Source organism: Vanacampus margaritifer, chromosome 18 (assembly GCF_051991255.1).
Source record: "Vanacampus margaritifer isolate UIUO_Vmar chromosome 18, RoL_Vmar_1.0, whole genome shotgun sequence".
In the NCBI taxonomy this organism is placed as follows: Eukaryota; Metazoa; Chordata; class Actinopteri; order Syngnathiformes; family Syngnathidae; genus Vanacampus; species Vanacampus margaritifer.
Window position 1 is genome coordinate 10,590,680 of NC_135449.1, and position 20,985 is coordinate 10,611,664.

Consider the following 20,985-nt stretch of genomic DNA (forward strand, 5'->3'; position numbering starts at 1 on the left):
TTAGCGAGTAGAAGCACTAATTAGAATTAGCGAGTCAGACTGGAGTAGATCATTACGATTCCTTGAACATCTATAAATTGAAGCAAAAATTATTGTCAATCAAATCATTTTGAATTAAAAAACACACACGTTATTAATCGAAAATCGATTCGGAATCGAATCACAACCAAAAATCGGAATCGAATCGTGAGACATTCAAAGATTCCCACCTAATATAATATAGACAATGTTGCAAAGCAAGGACGCCGTGTTCTCACAGAGCTATTGTGACATTTCTCGTGTGTTGTGTAACATTTAGTTGAAGTGGTACACATATCTGAGGAAATGTTTAAGCACATTACAACAAGGATGTTGAGTGCAGATGCTTGAAATGGACACATAACGTATGCAATAATTCATCCTCGATTAAATTTTTGCAGCCTCGAACATGGTCATATTTTTAGTACTGTGTGTTTATGTCCTATCTCCGAACCTTTTTTCAACCCACAGCAATGTTGTTTCTTCCTTCAACCACACCCTAAGCCCGCCACAAATCAGTTTAGTAGTTATAGTGTCATACTGTAAACAGAGAGACAAAACAATGTTGATTTGGCAAAGGCAGTTCATTCTCTGGTTGCTCTGGTTTGCTTTGTTGCTGGCCTTGTGTAAGTGCATTGTTAACAATTGTTAAATACATACGCAACCAAGAAAATGTTTAGACATCGTTGCTCAATCAAGCTCTGTCATTACACAAAACATGTATGGAGGTGTAGTTACCAGGTGGCGAGTCCTGATCAGGGCAGACGGACAGGATGTTCTTGTGCACCAGTTCGATGGGGCCAGGTCTGTGAGAGATCTTGTCGTTGAGGTCGTCGGCAAGTCGAGCTCTCTTCAGCTGCATCTGTTTGGCCTGCAGGGAGGGCTCTGCTGACGTCTCTGCAGAACAGATATGTAGAGGTAAGCTACGTGCATACACGCAAAGATCCGGGCTGAATTTAAGTCTTCAGTGTCATGTGAATTTTGCATCAACTTTAAAGGGGAAGTCAACCCCCTGCCCCCACCCCCCACCCCAAGAAAATTTTGACAATAATACGTTCTATGCAGTCTCCAGTCTAAATATGGTATTCTGATTTTATTGCGTTAGTGAAATACGAGTTAAAATCTAGCAGGTTTTAATCAATGTCAGAACGCGGCCATTTTGCTACTTGCTGTCCAGTGAAAATGACATCACTGTTGCTCAGGTCTTAGGCAACAACCAATCACAGCTCAGCTTCAGAAAACAGGTGATTGGTCGTTGCTTGAGCCCTGAGAAACTGTGATGTCATCTTCAGTGGTCAGAAAATGGCAAAATGGCCGCCCCCTGATATGGAGAAAAATAGCTGGATTTTGCTGCATAACTCAAATATAATATTAATCAGAATCTCATGTTTAGACTAGTGAGGTCACATATAAGATATTATTGTCAAGAAATGTTTACGGTTGACTTCCCCTTTAATGTTTCACGCGTATTTGAAAACAAAAATGACGGACCCTCACCCTCCAGAATGTGCATCCTGACCAGCTCAGAGCGTTCGGGACGACTCCGGATCTTCCTCTTGAGATAGTCTTCAGTCTGTACAAAGAAGCACAATAATATAATGTAATGTTATTTCCCCGCCTCGAACAAAAGGTTTACAACAATGTATTTTTTATTTTTTTTTTACAAATTAAGTGAAGAAGAGCAACAGAGCATTCAGAACTTGTTCACAAATTCCTTGTAGCAATTTTTATGCATTATTTATTGAATACTTCTTTTCAAGGGATTAACTCACCCTTGCACGCTCCAGACTCCGCCGCTGCTCATGAAAGGCTGCCGGGCTCTTTAGCGCTAGGGGGGGGGAAGAATAAATAAATGTCATAGAAATCGAGAAGTGTTCCATTCAGCAAGTGGCAACTGTGACAAAACTACTAATGGCTGAAGTGGCTGCAGAAAGGGAAGGTCAGAATTGTTATTCCGAACCATGCGCTGATGATGACGAGGAGGCCGAGTGCAGCGTGTGCGGGAGCATAAGCACAACCTTTACTGACATGGGACACCTCCGCCTCAGGCCAAGGAAACACAATTGCATTGTGCCTTTTACATACTTGTCTGAAATGTGGTCAACAATCACAACACATGACTACAATTACGACCATCTGCAGGTATAGTAGCGACACATTCTACCACTAGCTAGCTAAGACTAAGGTGAAAGGGTGGTAAGTAAAAAAGACCAGCTGAAAAGCACAGAAGCTCTGCAGGAACGCCATGTATTCTTGATGAGCAGACGTCTAGACAGACTGATGGATTAACTACTATGGACTTGTGGGAGGAAATCATGTGAAAGTGCATTACAATCTGTGAAAATGGATTCAGAGTAGTAGCCTGTAAAACTCAAAACAAAAATGAATAAGATCAACCTAGCAGTATATCGAAATTGTGTTGTCTGAAAAGTAACTATTTAGGGAAGGATATCGAAAAGACAGTGGCAGTTTGGAGTGTTGAAAGAGCGCTATGATGTGATTGGTCCACCAAGAGCTGGTGAAATCCATGCCCGGGACACGCATGGTGTCGACATTCTAACCACGAGATGACACCTGACGTGGGAGGGTGGGAGGCATTCCTCGTGTCGCAACTCCTGACGTTCCAAGAGGACCTACATACCAACTGTGATGTAACAGACGCGTCAACGTCACGACGCACAGCAACGTTATGATGCTTATTCTGTCACAGTCGCTGGGTGACACTAAATAACATGGAATAGGATGTGGAAATTTACAGAGGTGTGTGGTCACATTTTCAGACCAGCGCGACGTTGAACATGCAAAGGAGTCATTTTGCCATTAACTACATTAACAGTTGACTCATAATTTTATAGGGACACTTTGACAATGTGCAAATCTCTGTTTTGCTTTTATTACTGTATTCATATTTGTAGCTCCTACACACGGCATCATTTACACATTTGTTGTTGATTATTACCGTACCACTGGACACTTTATATTGCTGTCTGTACGTTGTATTAATGTCCAAAATGTATATTGTGTTATTTTTTTCTAAAAGTCTGGGGTTTAATTTTTAAAATATTGTGTTGACATGTTAGATAACGCAGACTGTGTACCGTATGTGCCAATAGAACGGGCGATACTGACTTTTGATTTTGTCAATGGCAATGTAAATTCAATGTAAAAAAAAACCCATAAATGTTGTGCCATTTTGTCGTCAGCCTCAGTAAATACATAAAATATTTTCCATAACAACTCACACTAACCATTTTTGTCATATCTTTAAAGGGTAAGTCAAGTTTTTCTTTACTATAATATGTTGTATGCACCCCCACTAGTCGAAACACGACATTCTGATTAATATTGCATTTGTGGAACATGATTAATTAAGCAGCAAAATCTACTTGTTTTTATACCTCTCAAATGGTGGCCATTTTCCCACTAGCTGTCTTATATCACAGTTACTCAAGGCTCAGAGAACGACCAATCATTGCTCACCCCTTTTCTGTTTAATCATGTGACGTTCACAACCTGAGCCGTGATTGGCCATTACCGGAGCTCTGAGCAACTTTGTTGTCATTTTCAGTTGATAGCAAGTGGCAAAATGGCCGCCCTCGTGATGGATAAGAATGGGTGGATTCTGCTGCTTTATTTATATTCCACAAATGCAATATTAATCAGAATGCCGTATTTAGACTAGTGAAGGCACATAGAGCATAATACAGTAAATAACATTTTTGAGTTGACTTCCCCTTTAAAAAGTCTTCTGTGTTCCACAAAGTAGTCTATGAAGGAATTATTTCTGAAGACCAACGGTCATTAATGAAGGGCTGGAGGCAAAAAGTTTCTCACTCACACCTCCTACGGTTGCAAACCACAACTTGACACCACGGCTGAACTGACACTTCTGCAAACTCCAAGTGAGAAGATCCAAAGTTTCTCTTTTTTTTTGCAGCTAAATATCATGTTGTTTCATTTCTGTAAACTTTATGTGAACCTTCCTTTGCAATAATTCAATAGGGACCTTGTCACTAGAGGTGGCAGTCAAAATACAGACTGTTTGCAGAATTCTGGGCTCAGAGAACATACAGTACATCATACTCGGGCAAGATAGTGCTCCATTTAGTCTCTATTTGCACATACTGACAGTGCTGTATTCCACCTGGATAATTTAATGGGATTGGCAGTGGGCCTTGTAACATAAAATGGTCGCAGATAGATTTATTAAACCTACTAAAGAAGTCTGAGGCAGAAAAAAAGATACTGCAGTGCATTTTACATGCTGGTTTAGCTTCAATCCACCTTCATATTCTTTCTGTGACCATTTGACATTTAACTTGGTTTTTATTTCACTATCACTATCTTGCGAGCTACCCGATCATATATCCTGTGCGGCTATTTGCTTCTTCTTTAATCTTAACCAACCCTTACTGTCTGATGTGTGTAAGCCTGAAACAGGAAGTTGGATGCAGCAAAAGAGGAAGCTGCACTATTTGATAACAAATGTGCAAAACTTTAATGACAATCATTTAAAAAATATAATGCAAAATTATTTTTTGAGGAGACTGAAGATGGCAACGGAATGAAATGATTGCCTTTACTAGTAACCGCATCCTGCAGTAGAACCTCTTTTTGAATCGGTTTCTTCTTCTAATAGGCAACTTAAAGGCAGCTAACAATATGATATTGAACATATGCAGCACTTACGTGGCATGATCCCTTGACTGGCCAGCTCCTCTCGCGTGCGTCTCTGTTGGAGTTTGAGCTGGAGGACTGCATGGAGACAGAGGAGAGAAGAAAAATCAGAGAAAGTCCAATTAAATGGAAAAAAAGAAGAAGACTGTTGCTTGTTGTTTCTTGTGTCCAGCTGATCCAGAGACCATTGTTCACATTTAAATTAATAAACCACCTCAGGAATCCTGCTGCATGAGTGACATGAGTAAGTCACACTTTCTAGCAGGCAGTTCCTCCTCCCACCTAACCCCATCTATTTTATTTTTTTTAGGGCGACAAAAGAGGCGGGTAAAAGGAGCGCATGAGTACTACAACACACTTCCTCTTTCTTATAGATCAATTTAGTATTTTTCCACCCATTCATGTGCATGTGCATACAGAGTTAACTAATTAACCATATCAACATATGGTACGATAAAGCAAGATAATTTATTTTTTTTATTTTTTATTTTTTTTAAACAAGCCTTGGAAGGGATTATACTGTAAGCGGTCCAGAGTGAGTTCGATTGTGCCATCTTTTTAAAACAGGAAGCACTTGTTACATAACACAAGAGACTGAGAAAGACTTTTAGAGAACAAGACAGAATAATTGGTTTATGTTTGACTACGAAATCTACTCATTCAGTTAAATTAAAGTGATACAAATTGACATATAAACATTGCAAATACTTTCTAAATGTTCACAACAACATGTCACGGAAGTCACACTAATACCCAAACTGTGTCTTGCCTGATGCCATGCGAAACTTCACATCTCACAAGACGGCAGCAAATCTTGCAGGAGTTTATCTTCGCGTCGAAAACATTAACTTCAAACGTGTTTATGCACTGCAGAAAGCTAAGACCGATGACAAAGATAAATATGAACATAGTACAGGAAATGCAATGCATAACATATCAAATGAAAAGTATATTTAGATTCAAATACTGTTCCAATAGCTTTCTTTGATCCACGAATACAATTCTTTGGTAAAACTGTTGAACAAAACAATCAAAACTGAATCAGCTTTAGAGGCTGCAGAGACTATGGACGGTCTAGATGTGGCCCACAAGTTCATTCATGAGGTCGGTGGGTCGGGGAAAAAAAAGGAACAACAAACAACAACCTCTGGTGCTCATTTGAGAACCACACCATTTTATTTATGTACACCCCTGCATATATACACACACACACACACACACACACATCAGCTGGCCCTCCTGAAAGGTTACGCATGTGTGTGAAGTTGAACATACCGCTGAGGCTTGCTTTTAACGGCCGTTCTGCCGGCTAGTTTGAGGACAAGCAGCACCTGTTACTTCGCACTGACAAAACGACATCGTTTGTACCGGTTCAGGCCGGCTAACCGTCCTCGCCGCAGTTTGCTGCATTCGCTCTCTCTTATGACAAACGTCTGGCCGGCAACACTGCAAGCGCCAGGAATGCGCTTAAGACGGCAGGCGTAAATGTCCTTCCTCAACTCGAAAGCCTCGCTGGTGATGTCAACGCTTCTGTTTTATTTACAAGTGTATACACACTACTTCTTTAGGGATCAGACAAGCACGAGACTCCCCTTCTAAGTAATAACACGTCAGTTCCCATTCACTAATATAAACACTGAGACCTAAACAGCCACGCGCATGCAGTCATACTGTACGTCTGCAATTGTGCAGCAGCTCAGAGATTAATTGTCCCTAAGAAGTAAACACTTAAGAAATTCACGTGCTGCCCAAGTGTGCCATGGAGGAGGAGGCTGAGCTAAGGAGGGTGCCCTGCCACTTGGCACTTCCCAAGATTAAGTTTATTCTGGGAAAGAGAACCTTGCACTCTCCTTCTATTCTATCTTGGCATCTCACTGCTGCCTTATCCCCTTTCGCGCACACACCAAACACCTCAATTAATAACGTAACTGAATTACTATTTGTTGATCCACTCTTTGTCACTTGTACTCGGTGAACCAGAAACTGAATAACAAACTAATGCAAGAGTTCCAATCTCTACAGTGTATCTAAACAAAGTGATCTGGTATTTAACATAATCTTTCACTTTGACCTGCTGGGCATGTACACAAAATCTGTGGTGATATTAACATTTTCAAACCGGAGAAATCTCCAAAGGGGATACAGGATTACACACTACAAGATCAAATCGGGTTTGAGGGCCATTATGGTTAATTTAAGAAAAGGATTTACTGAGATAACTAGAGCACCGCCAAATTGACGCATATAAAAAAGGAAGACAGCTTTTATATGAAGTAGGAAGGAACTACAATTATGAACAATACCTTTATTTATACTATCAATAGGTATTGTCTCTAAAATGCTTTATTCTCTCGAATTTCAGGTGCATCCACTCAAAGGAAGAGGATGCAGTTTGGGCTGAGGGTCTCAGAGGTATCAGGAAGGAAGGAAGGAAGATTTCACTGAAACCAAGACAAGATCTTGGTAGCCAGTTTGGATGATCTGACTGAACTTGTGTGTCCATACATACAATTTCATTTACCAACAGAAAGAGAAAATATGGAGTCTAATCTTGCAGCTAACGTTTCCACTCATTTGGGAAGACTTTTCACAAGATTTTGGAGTACCAGTAGGTTTATTTGCGCATATTTATCCTGCAAGGTGTTTGGAATGGTTGAGATCTGAGCTCTTGACAAGTCAAACTTAACCAATCATCCTTTTATGAAATTAGCTTTGTGTACTGGGGCGCAGTCACGATCGATCAGAAAATGGCCTTTCCAAAGTTAGCATAGAATTGTCCAAAAAGTCTAGGGAAGATAAAAAGATTAAGATTCAAGGAGAACTGAGTCGCGAAAACCCAGCTGTCCCATGGATGTTAAAGTTAGCATTGGCGTCCAAATGATCTATTTACGTACGCTGCGCGCATCATTTTGCACAGAGCAAAAAAGTTCTTATTGGCAGCTCTTATTGGCACTGTTAAAAGCAAGCAACACATTCAGGTTCTTCCAGTGGCTTCACATAATTCCATTCAACTGTGAAAGCCACCATTAAATACAGTGACAAAAAAAAACAAGCTGAAGACGACACAGAAACATGGATGGATGGTCTAATTTTTTAGCCGAAAATGTCCCGCATTGGTTTTCTGATTTATTTTTTAAACTTACCCTATCAAAAAGTTATGAAGGGTCCCCAAAAATCTGATTAACACCACATTACAACCGATGCAGCCATGTGCTGCATAAGGGTGGTGCAGTACTGTCTCACATAGCTAGGTAGGATACACAACTGCCCATGCCCATTGATTGGTCGACAAAAAACTAAACGTATGTGCTACAAACGGAAAAATTTCTACCTTGCACAGCCAGAGCCGGATTGAAATCAACAAGCTATACACTTAAACAAACTGAAATTGTGGCTAATGATTCATTAACAACCTCTCATAGGACCTACAAGTTGAGCAGTTTATACCTATAGTCACCAATCTCAAGATTTCAAGTCACATTGTGTCCATCTCTAGCTAACTCCTGCTAACTATATCAAGCAAATACAGTACTAACGTAAAGACTGTAGGCTGAGCGGCAGTAACACAAATCAGATCGGATATCTTGTACCGCTGCCGACAGCATGCGGCGATGGGTTGCCCACCTTCTTTCAGGCTATGATAGACATGTCTATCATGATCCATCCTCACTCCTGCCTTGTCCAGGTCATCGCCCATTGGAGGGGAGCCCAACGGGGAGTGCTCAAAGGACAGGCAATGGTTGGTGTCCAGCATAATCATTTAGAATGGAGATCAGTTAGTTTGTGGTAGTGGCAAACATTTAACTCAAAGGCCTCCTTCCTCTTCTTTGACAAAATAGCCCAGTTGTCCCTGTAATGAACACTCTTTTTCCTGGGGAAAATGTGAGCTAAATGTTCTATAGAGGTCCAGAGCAAGCCAGGGAAGAGCTCCAAAAATGAAAAGGAGGAAGGCTGCCTCTCCTCTTTCAATGCGTCGCTTCTGGATCGGTATAATCGATTGGTCTGCCTCAGCGTCTCACGCCTTCTTTCCCACTCTCTTCCCCGCAGTGGCGGCCCGGCGAGTCACGACAGCGCTGCGATGTGAATCTTCCCCCCCTGAAGGAAATAATCCACAGGGCCGAGTCGTGGACAGGAAAAACAAGCCGTGGGAGGAAGTGGAACAGAGGCCAGTGGCGGAGGAAGAGAGGACAGCACTGAGCGGAGCAGTGCCCAGTGAGACTCTGCTGCGGTTGCAGCTCCTCCTGTAGCTCGAGCGAGCAAATACACACACATGCAGTACTGCACACACACACACAAAGGCAGGGAGTGTTGCCGATAAAGTTCTCCTGCTCAGCTGTTGCTATTCATTTAATGCTACAGGCAGAGGCAAGCAGCCACTTACATACGAACAGTGCTTTCAAAGCTAAGTCCATTTAGCTGTCAAACTTGGATGACATCATAGACATTTACTGTAACGCGCAAGTGATAAATCAGACACTTCATTTACTGCTCCGTGCTGTATCTGTAGATTTTTGTAGAACTGGCACACTGTTGTGGTAAAGTTCAAGAGGAAGTACTATAGAATGTGGAAGCCTAGGTTTCATGGTCTTGTTAAAAAGTGACTTGCATTCAAGTTGAACTGACAAAGAGGCCGGTGGGTCGTGCTGGAGGCTAACGGTAAATTGCCCGCCACATATCCCCCCCACCCTCAACTTTGTTTTAAATAGCATGACCAGCTGGCAGTAGGGGGAGTGGGGTGGGGGGCTATATTCAGCGTGGGATCACCTGTGCATTCACAGGCTAAGGTTACTTTCAGGAAAACACACACAAACTTAAAGCCCAATATTCTTAGAATGAATAAATGTTTTGTGAGACAAAACATTGCTTCTACAGTATTTTATAAGGACTATTTTAGATGCAGCACAGAACAGAGTATGTGAATGAATAAAACATTACTATCTAACACACCCAGACATAACCAACCAGTACAGTAGACCACTATATCACACAGGTGACTCATAACATCCTCATGGCGCAAGAAAACAGCCCTTCCCAGAACAAACAGTTGGACTAGAATAACTCACAAGGACTCAATGATTGAAATCCAGCTGCTCACAGTCTGACTGATTCACAGTCTGGACAGCAGATACACAAACGGATGACAACACACATCGGGACTAGGAAGTAGCTGTGTAGGCGGAGTAATATAAACAACACAGTATTCGTCTATGTCACAAGTGATTTTGTGTGCATAACTGATTTTACCAAGTACGTGTTGAGGGGATGATTTCCACCATTATCACAACCTTGGTCAGGTGGTCAGCAACCTCTTGTCAAAAGAGCCATTTAGGCCAAATAAATAACCAAAAATGTGTCTGGAGCCTCAAAACATTTTAAGATTGTGACGAAGGAAACAGTGTGTTAGTCTAATGTACTGAGGGCCCCAAAGGTAATTAAAGCTGCACCACCACAGCACAACACAAGAAAAGGAGAGCAGCATCCAATACTTTGAAAAATTACACACACAAAAATCCAAAAGCTAAAGATGAAAGGTAGAAGAAAATGAACGTCAGACATTTTTAGGCTTTTCAGTCTTTTCCTAAAATTTCTAAAATTTGGTGGCATTTTATGGACATATTGTAGCCAATTTCTGCCTCTCCACTTAATGTTTTTAAAAATACTTTTTTTTTTTTTATATAAATATACTTTCCCCCCCTGCCTTTTATTTTGCCAGTAAAATTCTGATTACATTTATGGTAATTTGGGGGATTTCTTCTTTTTTGGTGACATTTTATAGTGCCCATTTTTTTTTTTTAAATATATATTTAAAATTATTATTAAATAAATTTTCTGACTTTTTGACAATTCCCAAAATATTCTATGCTAATTTTCTGCCTTTCTTTTGTCTTTCAAAAATTTTAGGTTACTTTTTGAGCATTTTATTTTCTGACTTTTTTCTTTATTTTTATTCAATTGTCTGACATTTTTGGCAATTTCATGGGCATCTTATGGTAAACTTCTGCTTTTCCTCTTCCTTTTTGGACATTTTATGATCACTTTTTTTTTTTTTTTTTTAGATAATTTAAAAAAAACATTTTCATCTTTTTCTGACAGGTTAAAAATTTGGACTCTTGAAATTTTTGGGAATATAAAATTATTATTTTTTAAATCTAAATTAAATCATTCATTCATAATATTTTATATAATAAAAAAATACAAACAAATATGTTAAAAAAATCATTAATTTCTACTAATGTTTTTGGAAGATCCACAGGGAGCCACATGTAGCTCCAGAGCCGTAGGTTGCAGACCCCTGAACTATAGGTAGTACTACAACATACCATTTCTAGCATCTTCAATTGTTCAGGTATAATTATATATCACAACCCTAAACTGAGCCCACTTGAGATCTACTTATTCTGCATTGACATTTCTACTTCTACAAAGTAAATAGCCATGAATAAATAATTAAATTAAAATCTGCATAAGTCTGCTGGCCGCAGTAAGGAGATGGTGTATTTTGTTTGAGAGAATGCTGACAGCAGTGAGAAAGTAGATTGCTAATGCAAAATAGAGAGGAAAGGTTAAGAGCTAAAGAGGAAAGGGTAAGCTAACGCTAGCATGTGTGTTTAATTTGTTATTTCTCGGCAGATGTCCTTAAATTTTAATGTTATATACTAAACTCAAAGACAAGGCGATGAGAAATCTGCTCGATCAAAGAAGAAAGGACCAGCAGTTCTCGTTCTCCTCCCTTGTTTTTGTTTGTTTATGTCACTCTTATTTAGGGTTCCCATGTGGTTTTCCCAGCTTCTCATGGAACTGTTTGCAAGAGGAAAACCAACAAGCCCAAAACAAGTCAGAGAAGCAATGATTAGAGTAATAACGATCTGAGTCCTTACTGTGCAGTTAAAAAGAAAGATGTAGATGTGGGAAATGAGTTATTTCACAATGTTCAATTTTTTTTGTTTTCAATTGGTTTGAATGATAGAGGACGGAATACTCACGTTGACTTTAAACAGTGAAGTGTAAAAAGAAAAAACTCGATAGATGATTGTAACAGGCCTGCAGTTAAGACAGAGAACACAATTTCAGCTGCGTTTATATGCAGTTTCAAGAAAATATAGTAACAACGTTTACAGTTGGCAAAAGCTATCAGACTTTGAAAACATTCCATTAAAACTATTTGGCCTTGGACATTCTTATCTGGCTCTTTATTTACCCTTCACTGAAATACTTTTTTTTTATATAAATGAAAAACTCTTGGTTTTATGCAAACATAAAGGAAGTCTCCTGATTCGTAAATGAACAGCAATGCCTCCCCCACAACTTTCAGAAGGTCATTTTAACCTGGACCACTAGGGAGGTAAATCTTATGAATAACTGCATCTTAACATAGGAAATAATATGTAATAGTAGTTTTACTTTGCAGAAATCAATTCAAAAGCAGACGCCAATAAAAACACATTCAAAGCTGAGGAGAAACAACCAACAAGTAATACTACAACTTGGGTGTAGAGGGATAAAGTGACTCATTGCATTGTAAATCCTGGGCAAATAGTCAGTGGTTGATAAGATTAGGTATCATGGAACCATAGACTATTCTGAAGAGGGTTACACATTATCTTTTTTTGCCCACCACTTCCTGTCCATTTTCCATAAAGATTTTTTTACAGAAAGTAGTAAACCCAACTCATCAAGTGATCACGAACAAACAACACCAAGCAAGCCTGGTTCAACCCAACTGTAAACGGAACCCTAAAGGGGATAGTCTCAGAAACGTAACAGTCTAACTGAGAATGTCTGTCCATAAATAGCAGAGGATCATGTTTTTGCTTTGGCCTGCAGAGGATTGTTTATCCATGCAGTGACTATTAGTGAAGATAAGAAGAAATATATTTATATGAAATATTTTCCAGGCTACAGCGGATTCTTGGTTCCAATGATCAGTCATAGTGGTTTGTTTAGGCGGATGTTAGTCTACGTTACAACTCTGAGGAATTTCGTATACGCCTTCAATGAGTTTACAGTTGTACCAAACAGTGGCCAGAAATCCGAGGGATAATCCATCAAAGTGTTTCTATGAGAGTGGTCATGAGAGCGGTTAAGGAGTTTTTGTGAAAAATCGAATCTTATATGTCTCGCATAACATTATATTACATTAACGCATGAATGAATTAGTCAATTGGAGAAACAGGGGATTTCAAATTAAACTTCTGTCTTAGTGATGAAGAATAGATGGCAAAATGCAAAAAATAAAAGTAGTAAAATAAATACATGAACTCAAAAACAATTAACAGCGCCAAAACACTAAGCAGGCCAAGTGTCAGTCTACCTTCAGTCACACCAGCTATTAACATTCCAGCAGAGAAAACAGACTGTGTTTTTTCTCTTTTGTTTCCTGGTTCTTTCCCTCCCTCTGGATATGCTGTGGAATTTACCAGCAGTGTTTGTATTTGGCTGTGACCCAACACATCAAGTTGGGGATTTCTTATTGTTGATCTACTGACATTTCTGGACTAAGCCTGAGAAATCTAGAGCGTGTACACCGCCAGGGTGGACAAGAAGACGGTGAACTGCACTACTTGTGCGTAAAAGTGGCCATTTTCTAAACAGGATGCCTCATACAAGAGAATGTGCCTGCCTAGCTGTCGTCAGATGCAGAATATACACTCGAGTAATAGTCTAATAAGACACTGAAATGTAAACTGAGCAACAGAAAGGCTGCACTTAATCACTTAGTGTACTGACTCAATGTTTGTACTGGAAAAGGTAAACGTACTGCCAAAACCATTGAGTCAACTCCTTGCGCATTTGCAAATGGCGCCAAGTGAATCCAAAGATATCAGATGAATGCAATAATTCCCAGACAGCCATACATTTTCCATACCACTTTTCCTCAGGAAATAAATGGTGAGATAGAGCCTATCCCAGTTAACATTGGATGAGGGGCAGAGTACAGCTTGGACTGGAATTCCAGACGCCCTCATTACTTTCACAAAGTGCCAATGTACGATTTATTAAAGACTTTATTACAGTTTTTCATCCAACAAGACACTCTTTTTTTAAGTCACTTTTCATTCAATTATTACTAGGGCTGTCAAAATTAAAGTGTTAACTCTGGAGATTAATTTAAATTCTTTGAAGAATTAAGTTAACTCAATGTTATTAACTTCCTGTGGCGGCCTTGAGCCTCTGCTCACATCTAGAGCCAAACTCGGAAGGATTCACTGGCGGGAAGATTGATAAACACGGACTCTAGGTAGTTTCACTTCTTGCTTGATGCTTGTTAGAGAATTGTAAATTAATTGACACGCTTTACAAAGCCAAATTCAAATAGATTAGTTGTACGATTTGGCCGGATCATCTATCCATCCATGCATCTATTCTTTGAAATGCTTATTCTTCACGAGGGTCGCGAGTGTGCTGGAGTCCATCCCAGAAGTCTTTGGGCATCTAAGAGCAAATGATTTGACGTCAATTTACTCAAGTAAATATCTTATTACAATTGTAGAACATGGTAGCAGAAAATGTGATTAAATTGCGATGAACTACAGAATATCCCACCATTAATTAGATATATTTTTAAATCATTTGACAGCACTAATTATTACTAATAAATCAACCAATAAATGTGGTGCAGTAAGCCATTTAGGCCTGTTACCTTCAATCACAGTGAAGCATTACCTAGATGCACAATAAAAAGTCCAAAGTTTCCCAGAGGCATAAAACAACACAGAGAACACTTAGCAATTGTAGCCACCTGAGTGCTGGTAATTTTCGTTGGGTCTTGGAAAGTTTAAGGGTTCTTTTAGTTGCAGCCTCCACTTTGTCACATTTCGTCCATAAACGCAGTCCAACTGAGGTCTAATTGTACACTGCTGAAGGACACTGCAGAGGTCTATAAAAGCACTCGCGCTGAATGAAATCCAAAGGCGAAGGCCAGCTGGCAGCTGCTCCTACGTAATAACATGACCCTTCGCTAGTGTACACCAGGACGGACTGAGGAAGATTAAGCTGTTGTGAGCACATGGGAAATTCTGAAACAAAGACACAACGTTGTGTCTGCATGAAAATTGAACACAGCAGCAAGACTGGAAGGGTTGCGTTTCCACGATGGCGAGTTAGTCACAAGCTGTTACATAATTCCAACATCTGAAAGTCATTTTCATTGTACCAAAACCCCTAACCTCCTGCCCTACTTGCAGAGGAACCCGTCTTGTGATCTTCCCTCTACCGTGAGTTTCCAATTCAGTCCCACTAACTCTTTGACTGCCAGACGTTTTCAGAAAAGGGATGCCGTGGGTGCCAGCCGATTTAAGCATTTTTGACTGATCTTTCAAGGTCCACAGAAAATGATGTGTTTGGACTATGGAAACACACATACTATCAAATGAAAGATTGGACTCTCATCTTTCATCAGAAAAAAAAGTTTCTTTCTACCTTATTCCGTTTTTCAGTAATCAACAATAGAAAATGGTTAGTTTCACCTCTGTTTTGAAAAAACGTCTTTTAACGTCTTTGGCACTCCTCCATAGGACTTTACTAAACGTTATTTAACGTTTTTGGCAGTCAAAGAGCTAAACCAGACTGAGGTTCGAGAAAAGGTGGCTACAGCCAATTAGCGCCACTGTGAGAGCTAAAAAGTACAGGCGACAAACACCTTTTAAAAGTGTTGCATATGTTTTGAGAGAGGTTTTGGGTCTGGCCTGACAAAGTCTCTTTTAGACTTCTATTCCTGCCCTTAACATCTAATAAAAAAAAACTGCACACTGACTTATTTCAACTGAACCCAATGACCAGATCATAATTAGACGCAGACCTTTAATACTGGCACACATTTCTATTTTGTGTGTTAAAGGTGAACTATTATGGTAAAGTGAAACCTCTAAGGTTAAACATGAGCCATTTACTGAACACTGGTTGACCCTTTATTTCTTCAGACATCTTTTTCTTATTAACTTTAATGATTAATGTGTAACGCATACAGCAATAATTCTATCACAATCTACTTCCCCTGTAGTCTCCCCTGACATTACCAATGGCAGCGGTCCATAAGTATTGCAAAAAAGCCACAAGCTAAAGGTAAGATTTGTGTTCTACTCAGTGGGCTGCTTGCAGTTCAAACGTAAGGGCTATACTTTCTTGTTTCTGTTTGTATTTGAACAACCCGAGACAATAGAGGTTCCAGCATACTAACTTATATCCATACTCACATTCTGAACATATTTCAAGATTTAACCCGAAAGGTTTAGCCTGCATTGTTTTCTGTTTGGTGCAGAGGTCGACAGGATTTTCCTCAGTGCACGGTTTCAGTGAGCGAGTCACTCAAAATGAGCAACAGGAGTGAGGTCAAGCGAACTCTGCTCTGTTCAACGTGCTAACGCTAAGTGCGCTGTGCTTGCGGTTTGCAGGTGAGTCACAGCATAATGGCTGTTCTATTATTTACAAACACGAGGATGATTTGAGCTGAAGACAAGACGTAAAGTATACAGACATATATAGTAGCTCCACTTGTGCGTGTGGAATTGTAAGTATGTGTGAGAGAGTTTGTGGCCTGATAATTGTAGGCAACAGAGAGACTGGATATAAAAAAATAAAAAATAAAAAACATTTATGATGAATAACCAGCCAATTCTCTGGGGCCCTGGGACAAAAACTGTCAATGTTTTAGTCAGGACAATCATTTTACATTTTTTTTGTCAGCAGATCATGTTGAACATTTTGAATCTAAAACTATTTCACATAATAATTTCTGATCTTTTTGATTAAAAACAACTTCACATACAATTACAGTATATCAACAAGTGGCTACTATGGCTCTATGCTACAAGCTAGTAAGTTAGCCAGCATTAGTTTGCGGTTGGAACGTTATAACCATTGGATTAATGTTACAGTATAATTATAATTAACTTTTTTTTTTTTTAACCTTTCACCTTGAATCCACCTGTCTGTCCCATGTGTTTGTGCATGTTGCACTGTCTAGCTGCAGATTTGAAAGGGGGTGTGGCACTGTGTGTCTTAGTGACATATTAGCAGACAGGATTTTACAAAATCATAATTTCCGTCTCGTCTTTGTTTATGAACTAAAATGTCCATGGATTTTAGTTCAGTTTTTATTAAGTGAAGTACATTTTTGTCTCGTCATTAGTTGACGAAAATGCATACTGATTTAGTTCAACTTATTGTTTATTAATGAGTTTTTTTTTTGTTTAGTCTAGATTAGTTTCATCTGGTGAAAAATGTGTGAAAAACTGGGTTAATAAAGTTTTATTTTTTTCGAATAAAAGCACTTATTGTTTGTATGCACCTAAAAATTGTTTCATCAACCATCATTTAAAAAAGCAAATTGTGTTACAGGATTTGTGGATAAGTTTACCCACTAAAATAAGACAGAGCACCAGTCAGAGAGGTTGAAAGGCTGCCAACATTTTTAAGCAGGCTGACATTGATCTTTTTAAATACTTGCCCAGACAAGTGGTTAATTGCACAAATAATCAAGTACCGTAGCTAATAATAACTTTCCTTGTCATTGCTGACAGATAAAGTCTTTAGTGCTTTTGGCTAAACACTTGCAAAATCACAATCATTAATACTTCTACATGTGTGTGTTATTTCTAAGCGGCATGAGTGGGCTTGAGTCTGTGGGTGTGCGTTCGCCAATGCTCCTGTTGCTAGGAGCAAACCTACGGTTGCGCCGCTGATACGGTGCTTTTCTCAAGCTGTAGGCAACAGATCTGATTTGGGCTCGTCCCTCGCCTCTCATTATCTAACAGGATTGTCTTTATACCGTAAATCAAAGTGTGCTAAAGTATGTGTACAGTAAGTGTGCAAGGGCTTGTTGAAATACGACACTGTCAGGACAGGACGGCTAGCAAAGCCTGTAGGTGCATGCCCGTGTTCCAAAACGTGACGTGAGCTATGAGGCAGCCTAGGGTCATTGTGCAAGTCTGTGTGTGTTGGTGATGGGATGCTGTTGCATAAATATGTACATTTATCATACAACAACGTAGCTATTGCCCCATATTAAGCTTCTAACTGCAGCTGTTCAAGCTCATTTTAGCTTTTTTTTTTTACACTGATTATGTTTACATGCAGTCAATAACCACGTAAAAGCGCAAAAACATGATTATGCTCTTATTCAGGTTTCTAAAAACTCAAATATCGACAAAAGTGGCTAACTGGGGATGTCAGGCGATTAAAATTTGTAATAGTAATTAATCGCATGACTAACAGTTAACTCATGATTAATCGTACATTTTATATCTGTTTTAAATGTACAATACCCCCCCCCCTAAGTTTTCAAACTCTTGTTAAAATAAAAGTGGAACAATTTTAAACTAATAGAAATATGGCTGCAGCTTTTAGTCATTGATACATTAATTTCATAATAATTCCTAAAATTGAGTTAAAATTAAAAAGATGTACTGTACTGTAAAAAACAAGTATGATATTGATTTGTGTTTATGTTATTTTTCTGCCACTAGATGGTATAATTGCATTTGTATGACATTGGTGATAGCTCAGTGCATTTTTCTTTTAATATTTAGAGCTATCTAATTTATCAATTTAATATTTATAATTATAATTAATAAGTAACTTGTGAAATTCTTCAATTCATTACTGCTAGATGTTGACGTGACCGTATCTGCTGCGTTGCGACTGGAATTCCCCCAATACAGGCTTTCCAAGCGGCGGTCAATAATCGTGCGTTAAAAAAATTAGAGGCGTTAAGGGAACATTTAAATTAACGCATTAATTTTGACACCCTACCTTTAACACAAAGGGGAATGGCCAGAAGTTAACCTCTGTAATATAAACAATGTACACATGGTGACGCTGAACAAATCCTTTAAAAAGCCATTGCCAAGCAAAAAAGTGCAGTGCTAATACTTATGACTTGAGTCTTGAAGTACGCTGAGGTCATACAAGATTTTGATAGAATTCCAAATTGTATGACCTCAGGGGTGTTTCAGATGTGTAGATTATGACCTCACCACAGACACAACATCTGGAAGGGTTTGCATTTAAACCTTCACTAAATCTCAATAACACTGGTCTCAATTCATGCAACTCGTGACATTTTTGCCATGCTAAATCATCCCTTGTCAAGATATGAAACTATTTTCCAAACTCAATCTTCCCTCCGCAGTCTTACGGAGTGCTGTGTGGGTCTCCGCTATTGGCAGCCTCCCCACCTGTTACATAACAAAGTTTCCCTAAAATGACGACTGCTCTCATCCAGGCATCGAATCTCGCTGAAGAATCTAACGCACTTCAGACTTCGGCGTGTTGCTGTTTGCAAATTTAATGTATGAGGATAAAAAGCACTTAGGCGTCCTATAATCAGCCTAAACTCAGCCCTCATTACATAACAGCCCCATGTCGGCTGGACCTAACTATTGTCATTATGCAAAAGGGCGGGGAGAAGGGATGCGATCTGTATCTGTCTTTGTTTACATGCCATGATGATGTGGGCTAGAGAGCAAACACTGATGGAATTTCAACATCAAGTCCTTTTTGCGTCTTGCCACAAAACCTCTGCACACAGTTAGTTGTATTAAGGATCCAAAATAAAATACTTGGCCTTTCTTTAAGGCACTGGTGGCACATGGGAAAAGAAAATTAAAATATCAGATTACAGCGCAGCCTGCATTGTAAAATGGAACAATCTGTTCCGAGGGAACTCATAGAGACATTTCAATATGTATGTAGTAGTGTGTAGTATGATACATGGAGGATTTAAAATTGTAGCCACGCACAAACCCCCCAAAAATCGATACATTCATTCTTAAAACAACAATAACAACAACAGAACAAAACGCAAAGTCATTACTCTAACATGTATGCATGCAAGCATCCTCACCACACCCGCACTCACTCAGCAACCTGATTCAAATTAGATTCTGCTAAGTGACTTTTCCGGCACTACCATCAATTAAAAGACAAATAACTGGTATAAACATTACCTGACAGGATAGTCATATCCCTCTGGACCATACCGAAAGGAAGCGACACCCTCCGGGAGAGATTAGCGCCTCATACTTCCAATTTAGGCCGAGTAAACAATGCGCAGAGCGAGCCGCCCCCCCCACCAAAAAAAGTGCACAACTGCAACAGCAGAGTTGCAGAAAAGTCACATAAAACGGCAGTAACTCCACAGGTTGCACCTCACATTCCCTTTATGTGGACTGTCTACAAGTGAGTGCATGCCCCGGCAGAGAGGGCGTGTGTAGGTCGGACATGATGACAAGGTCCACCAATCATCTCTCAAGAGCTTCAACTTTTTTTTTTTTTTTTTTACATTTCTGACTTTGCACTGTCATCACAAAGAGAGATAAAAACAATTATTTGGCTGCCATTTTAGAGAGAAGTAAAAAAAAAAAAGGAAAAAAAAGCCAAGCTTTGTCTTTTTGACTTTCATACATTCTTGCTTTTCATTTTCTTTCTGTTCCCTCTCCGCAGTTACGCAATTAGTGACATTTCAGACGCCCCGCCCCTGTTCTCCTCCTGCACGTCCTTCTTAAAGCTTTGCTGTGCGGCATGCAGTCCCGCACACTCAAACGCTCCTTAAACTTAGCAACTATTATGATCATGTTGTCATCAGCGCAAAATAAAAGTGTTAACAGGAAATGGGAATTGTTTTTCAGCACACACACATGACCTACACATGTTCCTGATCCTCTTCCTGAAAAACATGTCACCATGTACGCACACAATAAATCTCCCCAACTGTTTATTACTAAGGAAGGATCCTTGTGCAATGAATGCTATTGCATAACTTGGTGTGAGATATACACTTTGATAAACTTTATGAGGGCATTCTGCATTGTCTCCCAGCCAACACTGCAGTATGCGTGCGCACATGCCGCCTTCAAACACCTTCGATCGTGATTACTTGCTGCAACACGCCTGCTTTGCGCTTCTAGAATGAAGTCATAAATAGGCAAATGAGAGCAGAGGGTGTTCAGAACTGGGAGTGGTACCCGGAGGCTATCTGTGCGTTACTGTGAATGTGACCTAGGGACATTTCTTTGATTTACTTTGATCAAATGTGGTAAAATGTTTATTAAATGTCTCAACCCACTGCATTCACAGATCAAAAGGTTACCAAATACCTAGTAGTCGTGAGTAATTGTGGATAGATACGCTACAGTTGGAATTCCCAAAATGTGGTAACTCATTTACTGCTTGCTTAATGACAAATTCACAATACTTCAAACAATGTGTTTCAAACCCCACACAATTGTCAGTGTTAACTCTTTCACTGCCATTGACAGTTATAGACTTAAAAAAAATTAATTTTAACTATTT

General features: G+C 39.4%; 1 protein-coding gene across 10 annotated transcripts in view; it reads right to left on the reverse strand.

Moving 5' to 3' along the window:
• mrtfab (myocardin related transcription factor Ab) overlaps window positions 1-20,985 on the reverse strand; it is a 34,865-nt gene that overhangs the window by 9,387 nt on the left and 4,493 nt on the right. For 5 of the 10 annotated variants that reach the window (XM_077551319.1, XM_077551313.1, XM_077551312.1 and 2 more), the window contains exons 4-7: window positions 4,708-4,773; window positions 1,791-1,846; window positions 1,510-1,591; window positions 757-915 (exon numbers count right to left, since the gene is read on the reverse strand). In XM_077551319.1, the coding sequence (XP_077407445.1) occupies window positions 757-915; window positions 1,510-1,591; window positions 1,791-1,846; window positions 4,708-4,773 (363 nt within the window). Of the gene's footprint in view, window positions 1-756; window positions 916-1,509; window positions 1,592-1,790; window positions 1,847-4,707; window positions 4,774-8,319; window positions 8,881-19,640; window positions 19,869-20,985 lie in introns of those variants that run through there. The other 5 variants (XM_077551315.1, XM_077551322.1, XM_077551321.1 and 2 more) reach the window with 4 other exon arrangements.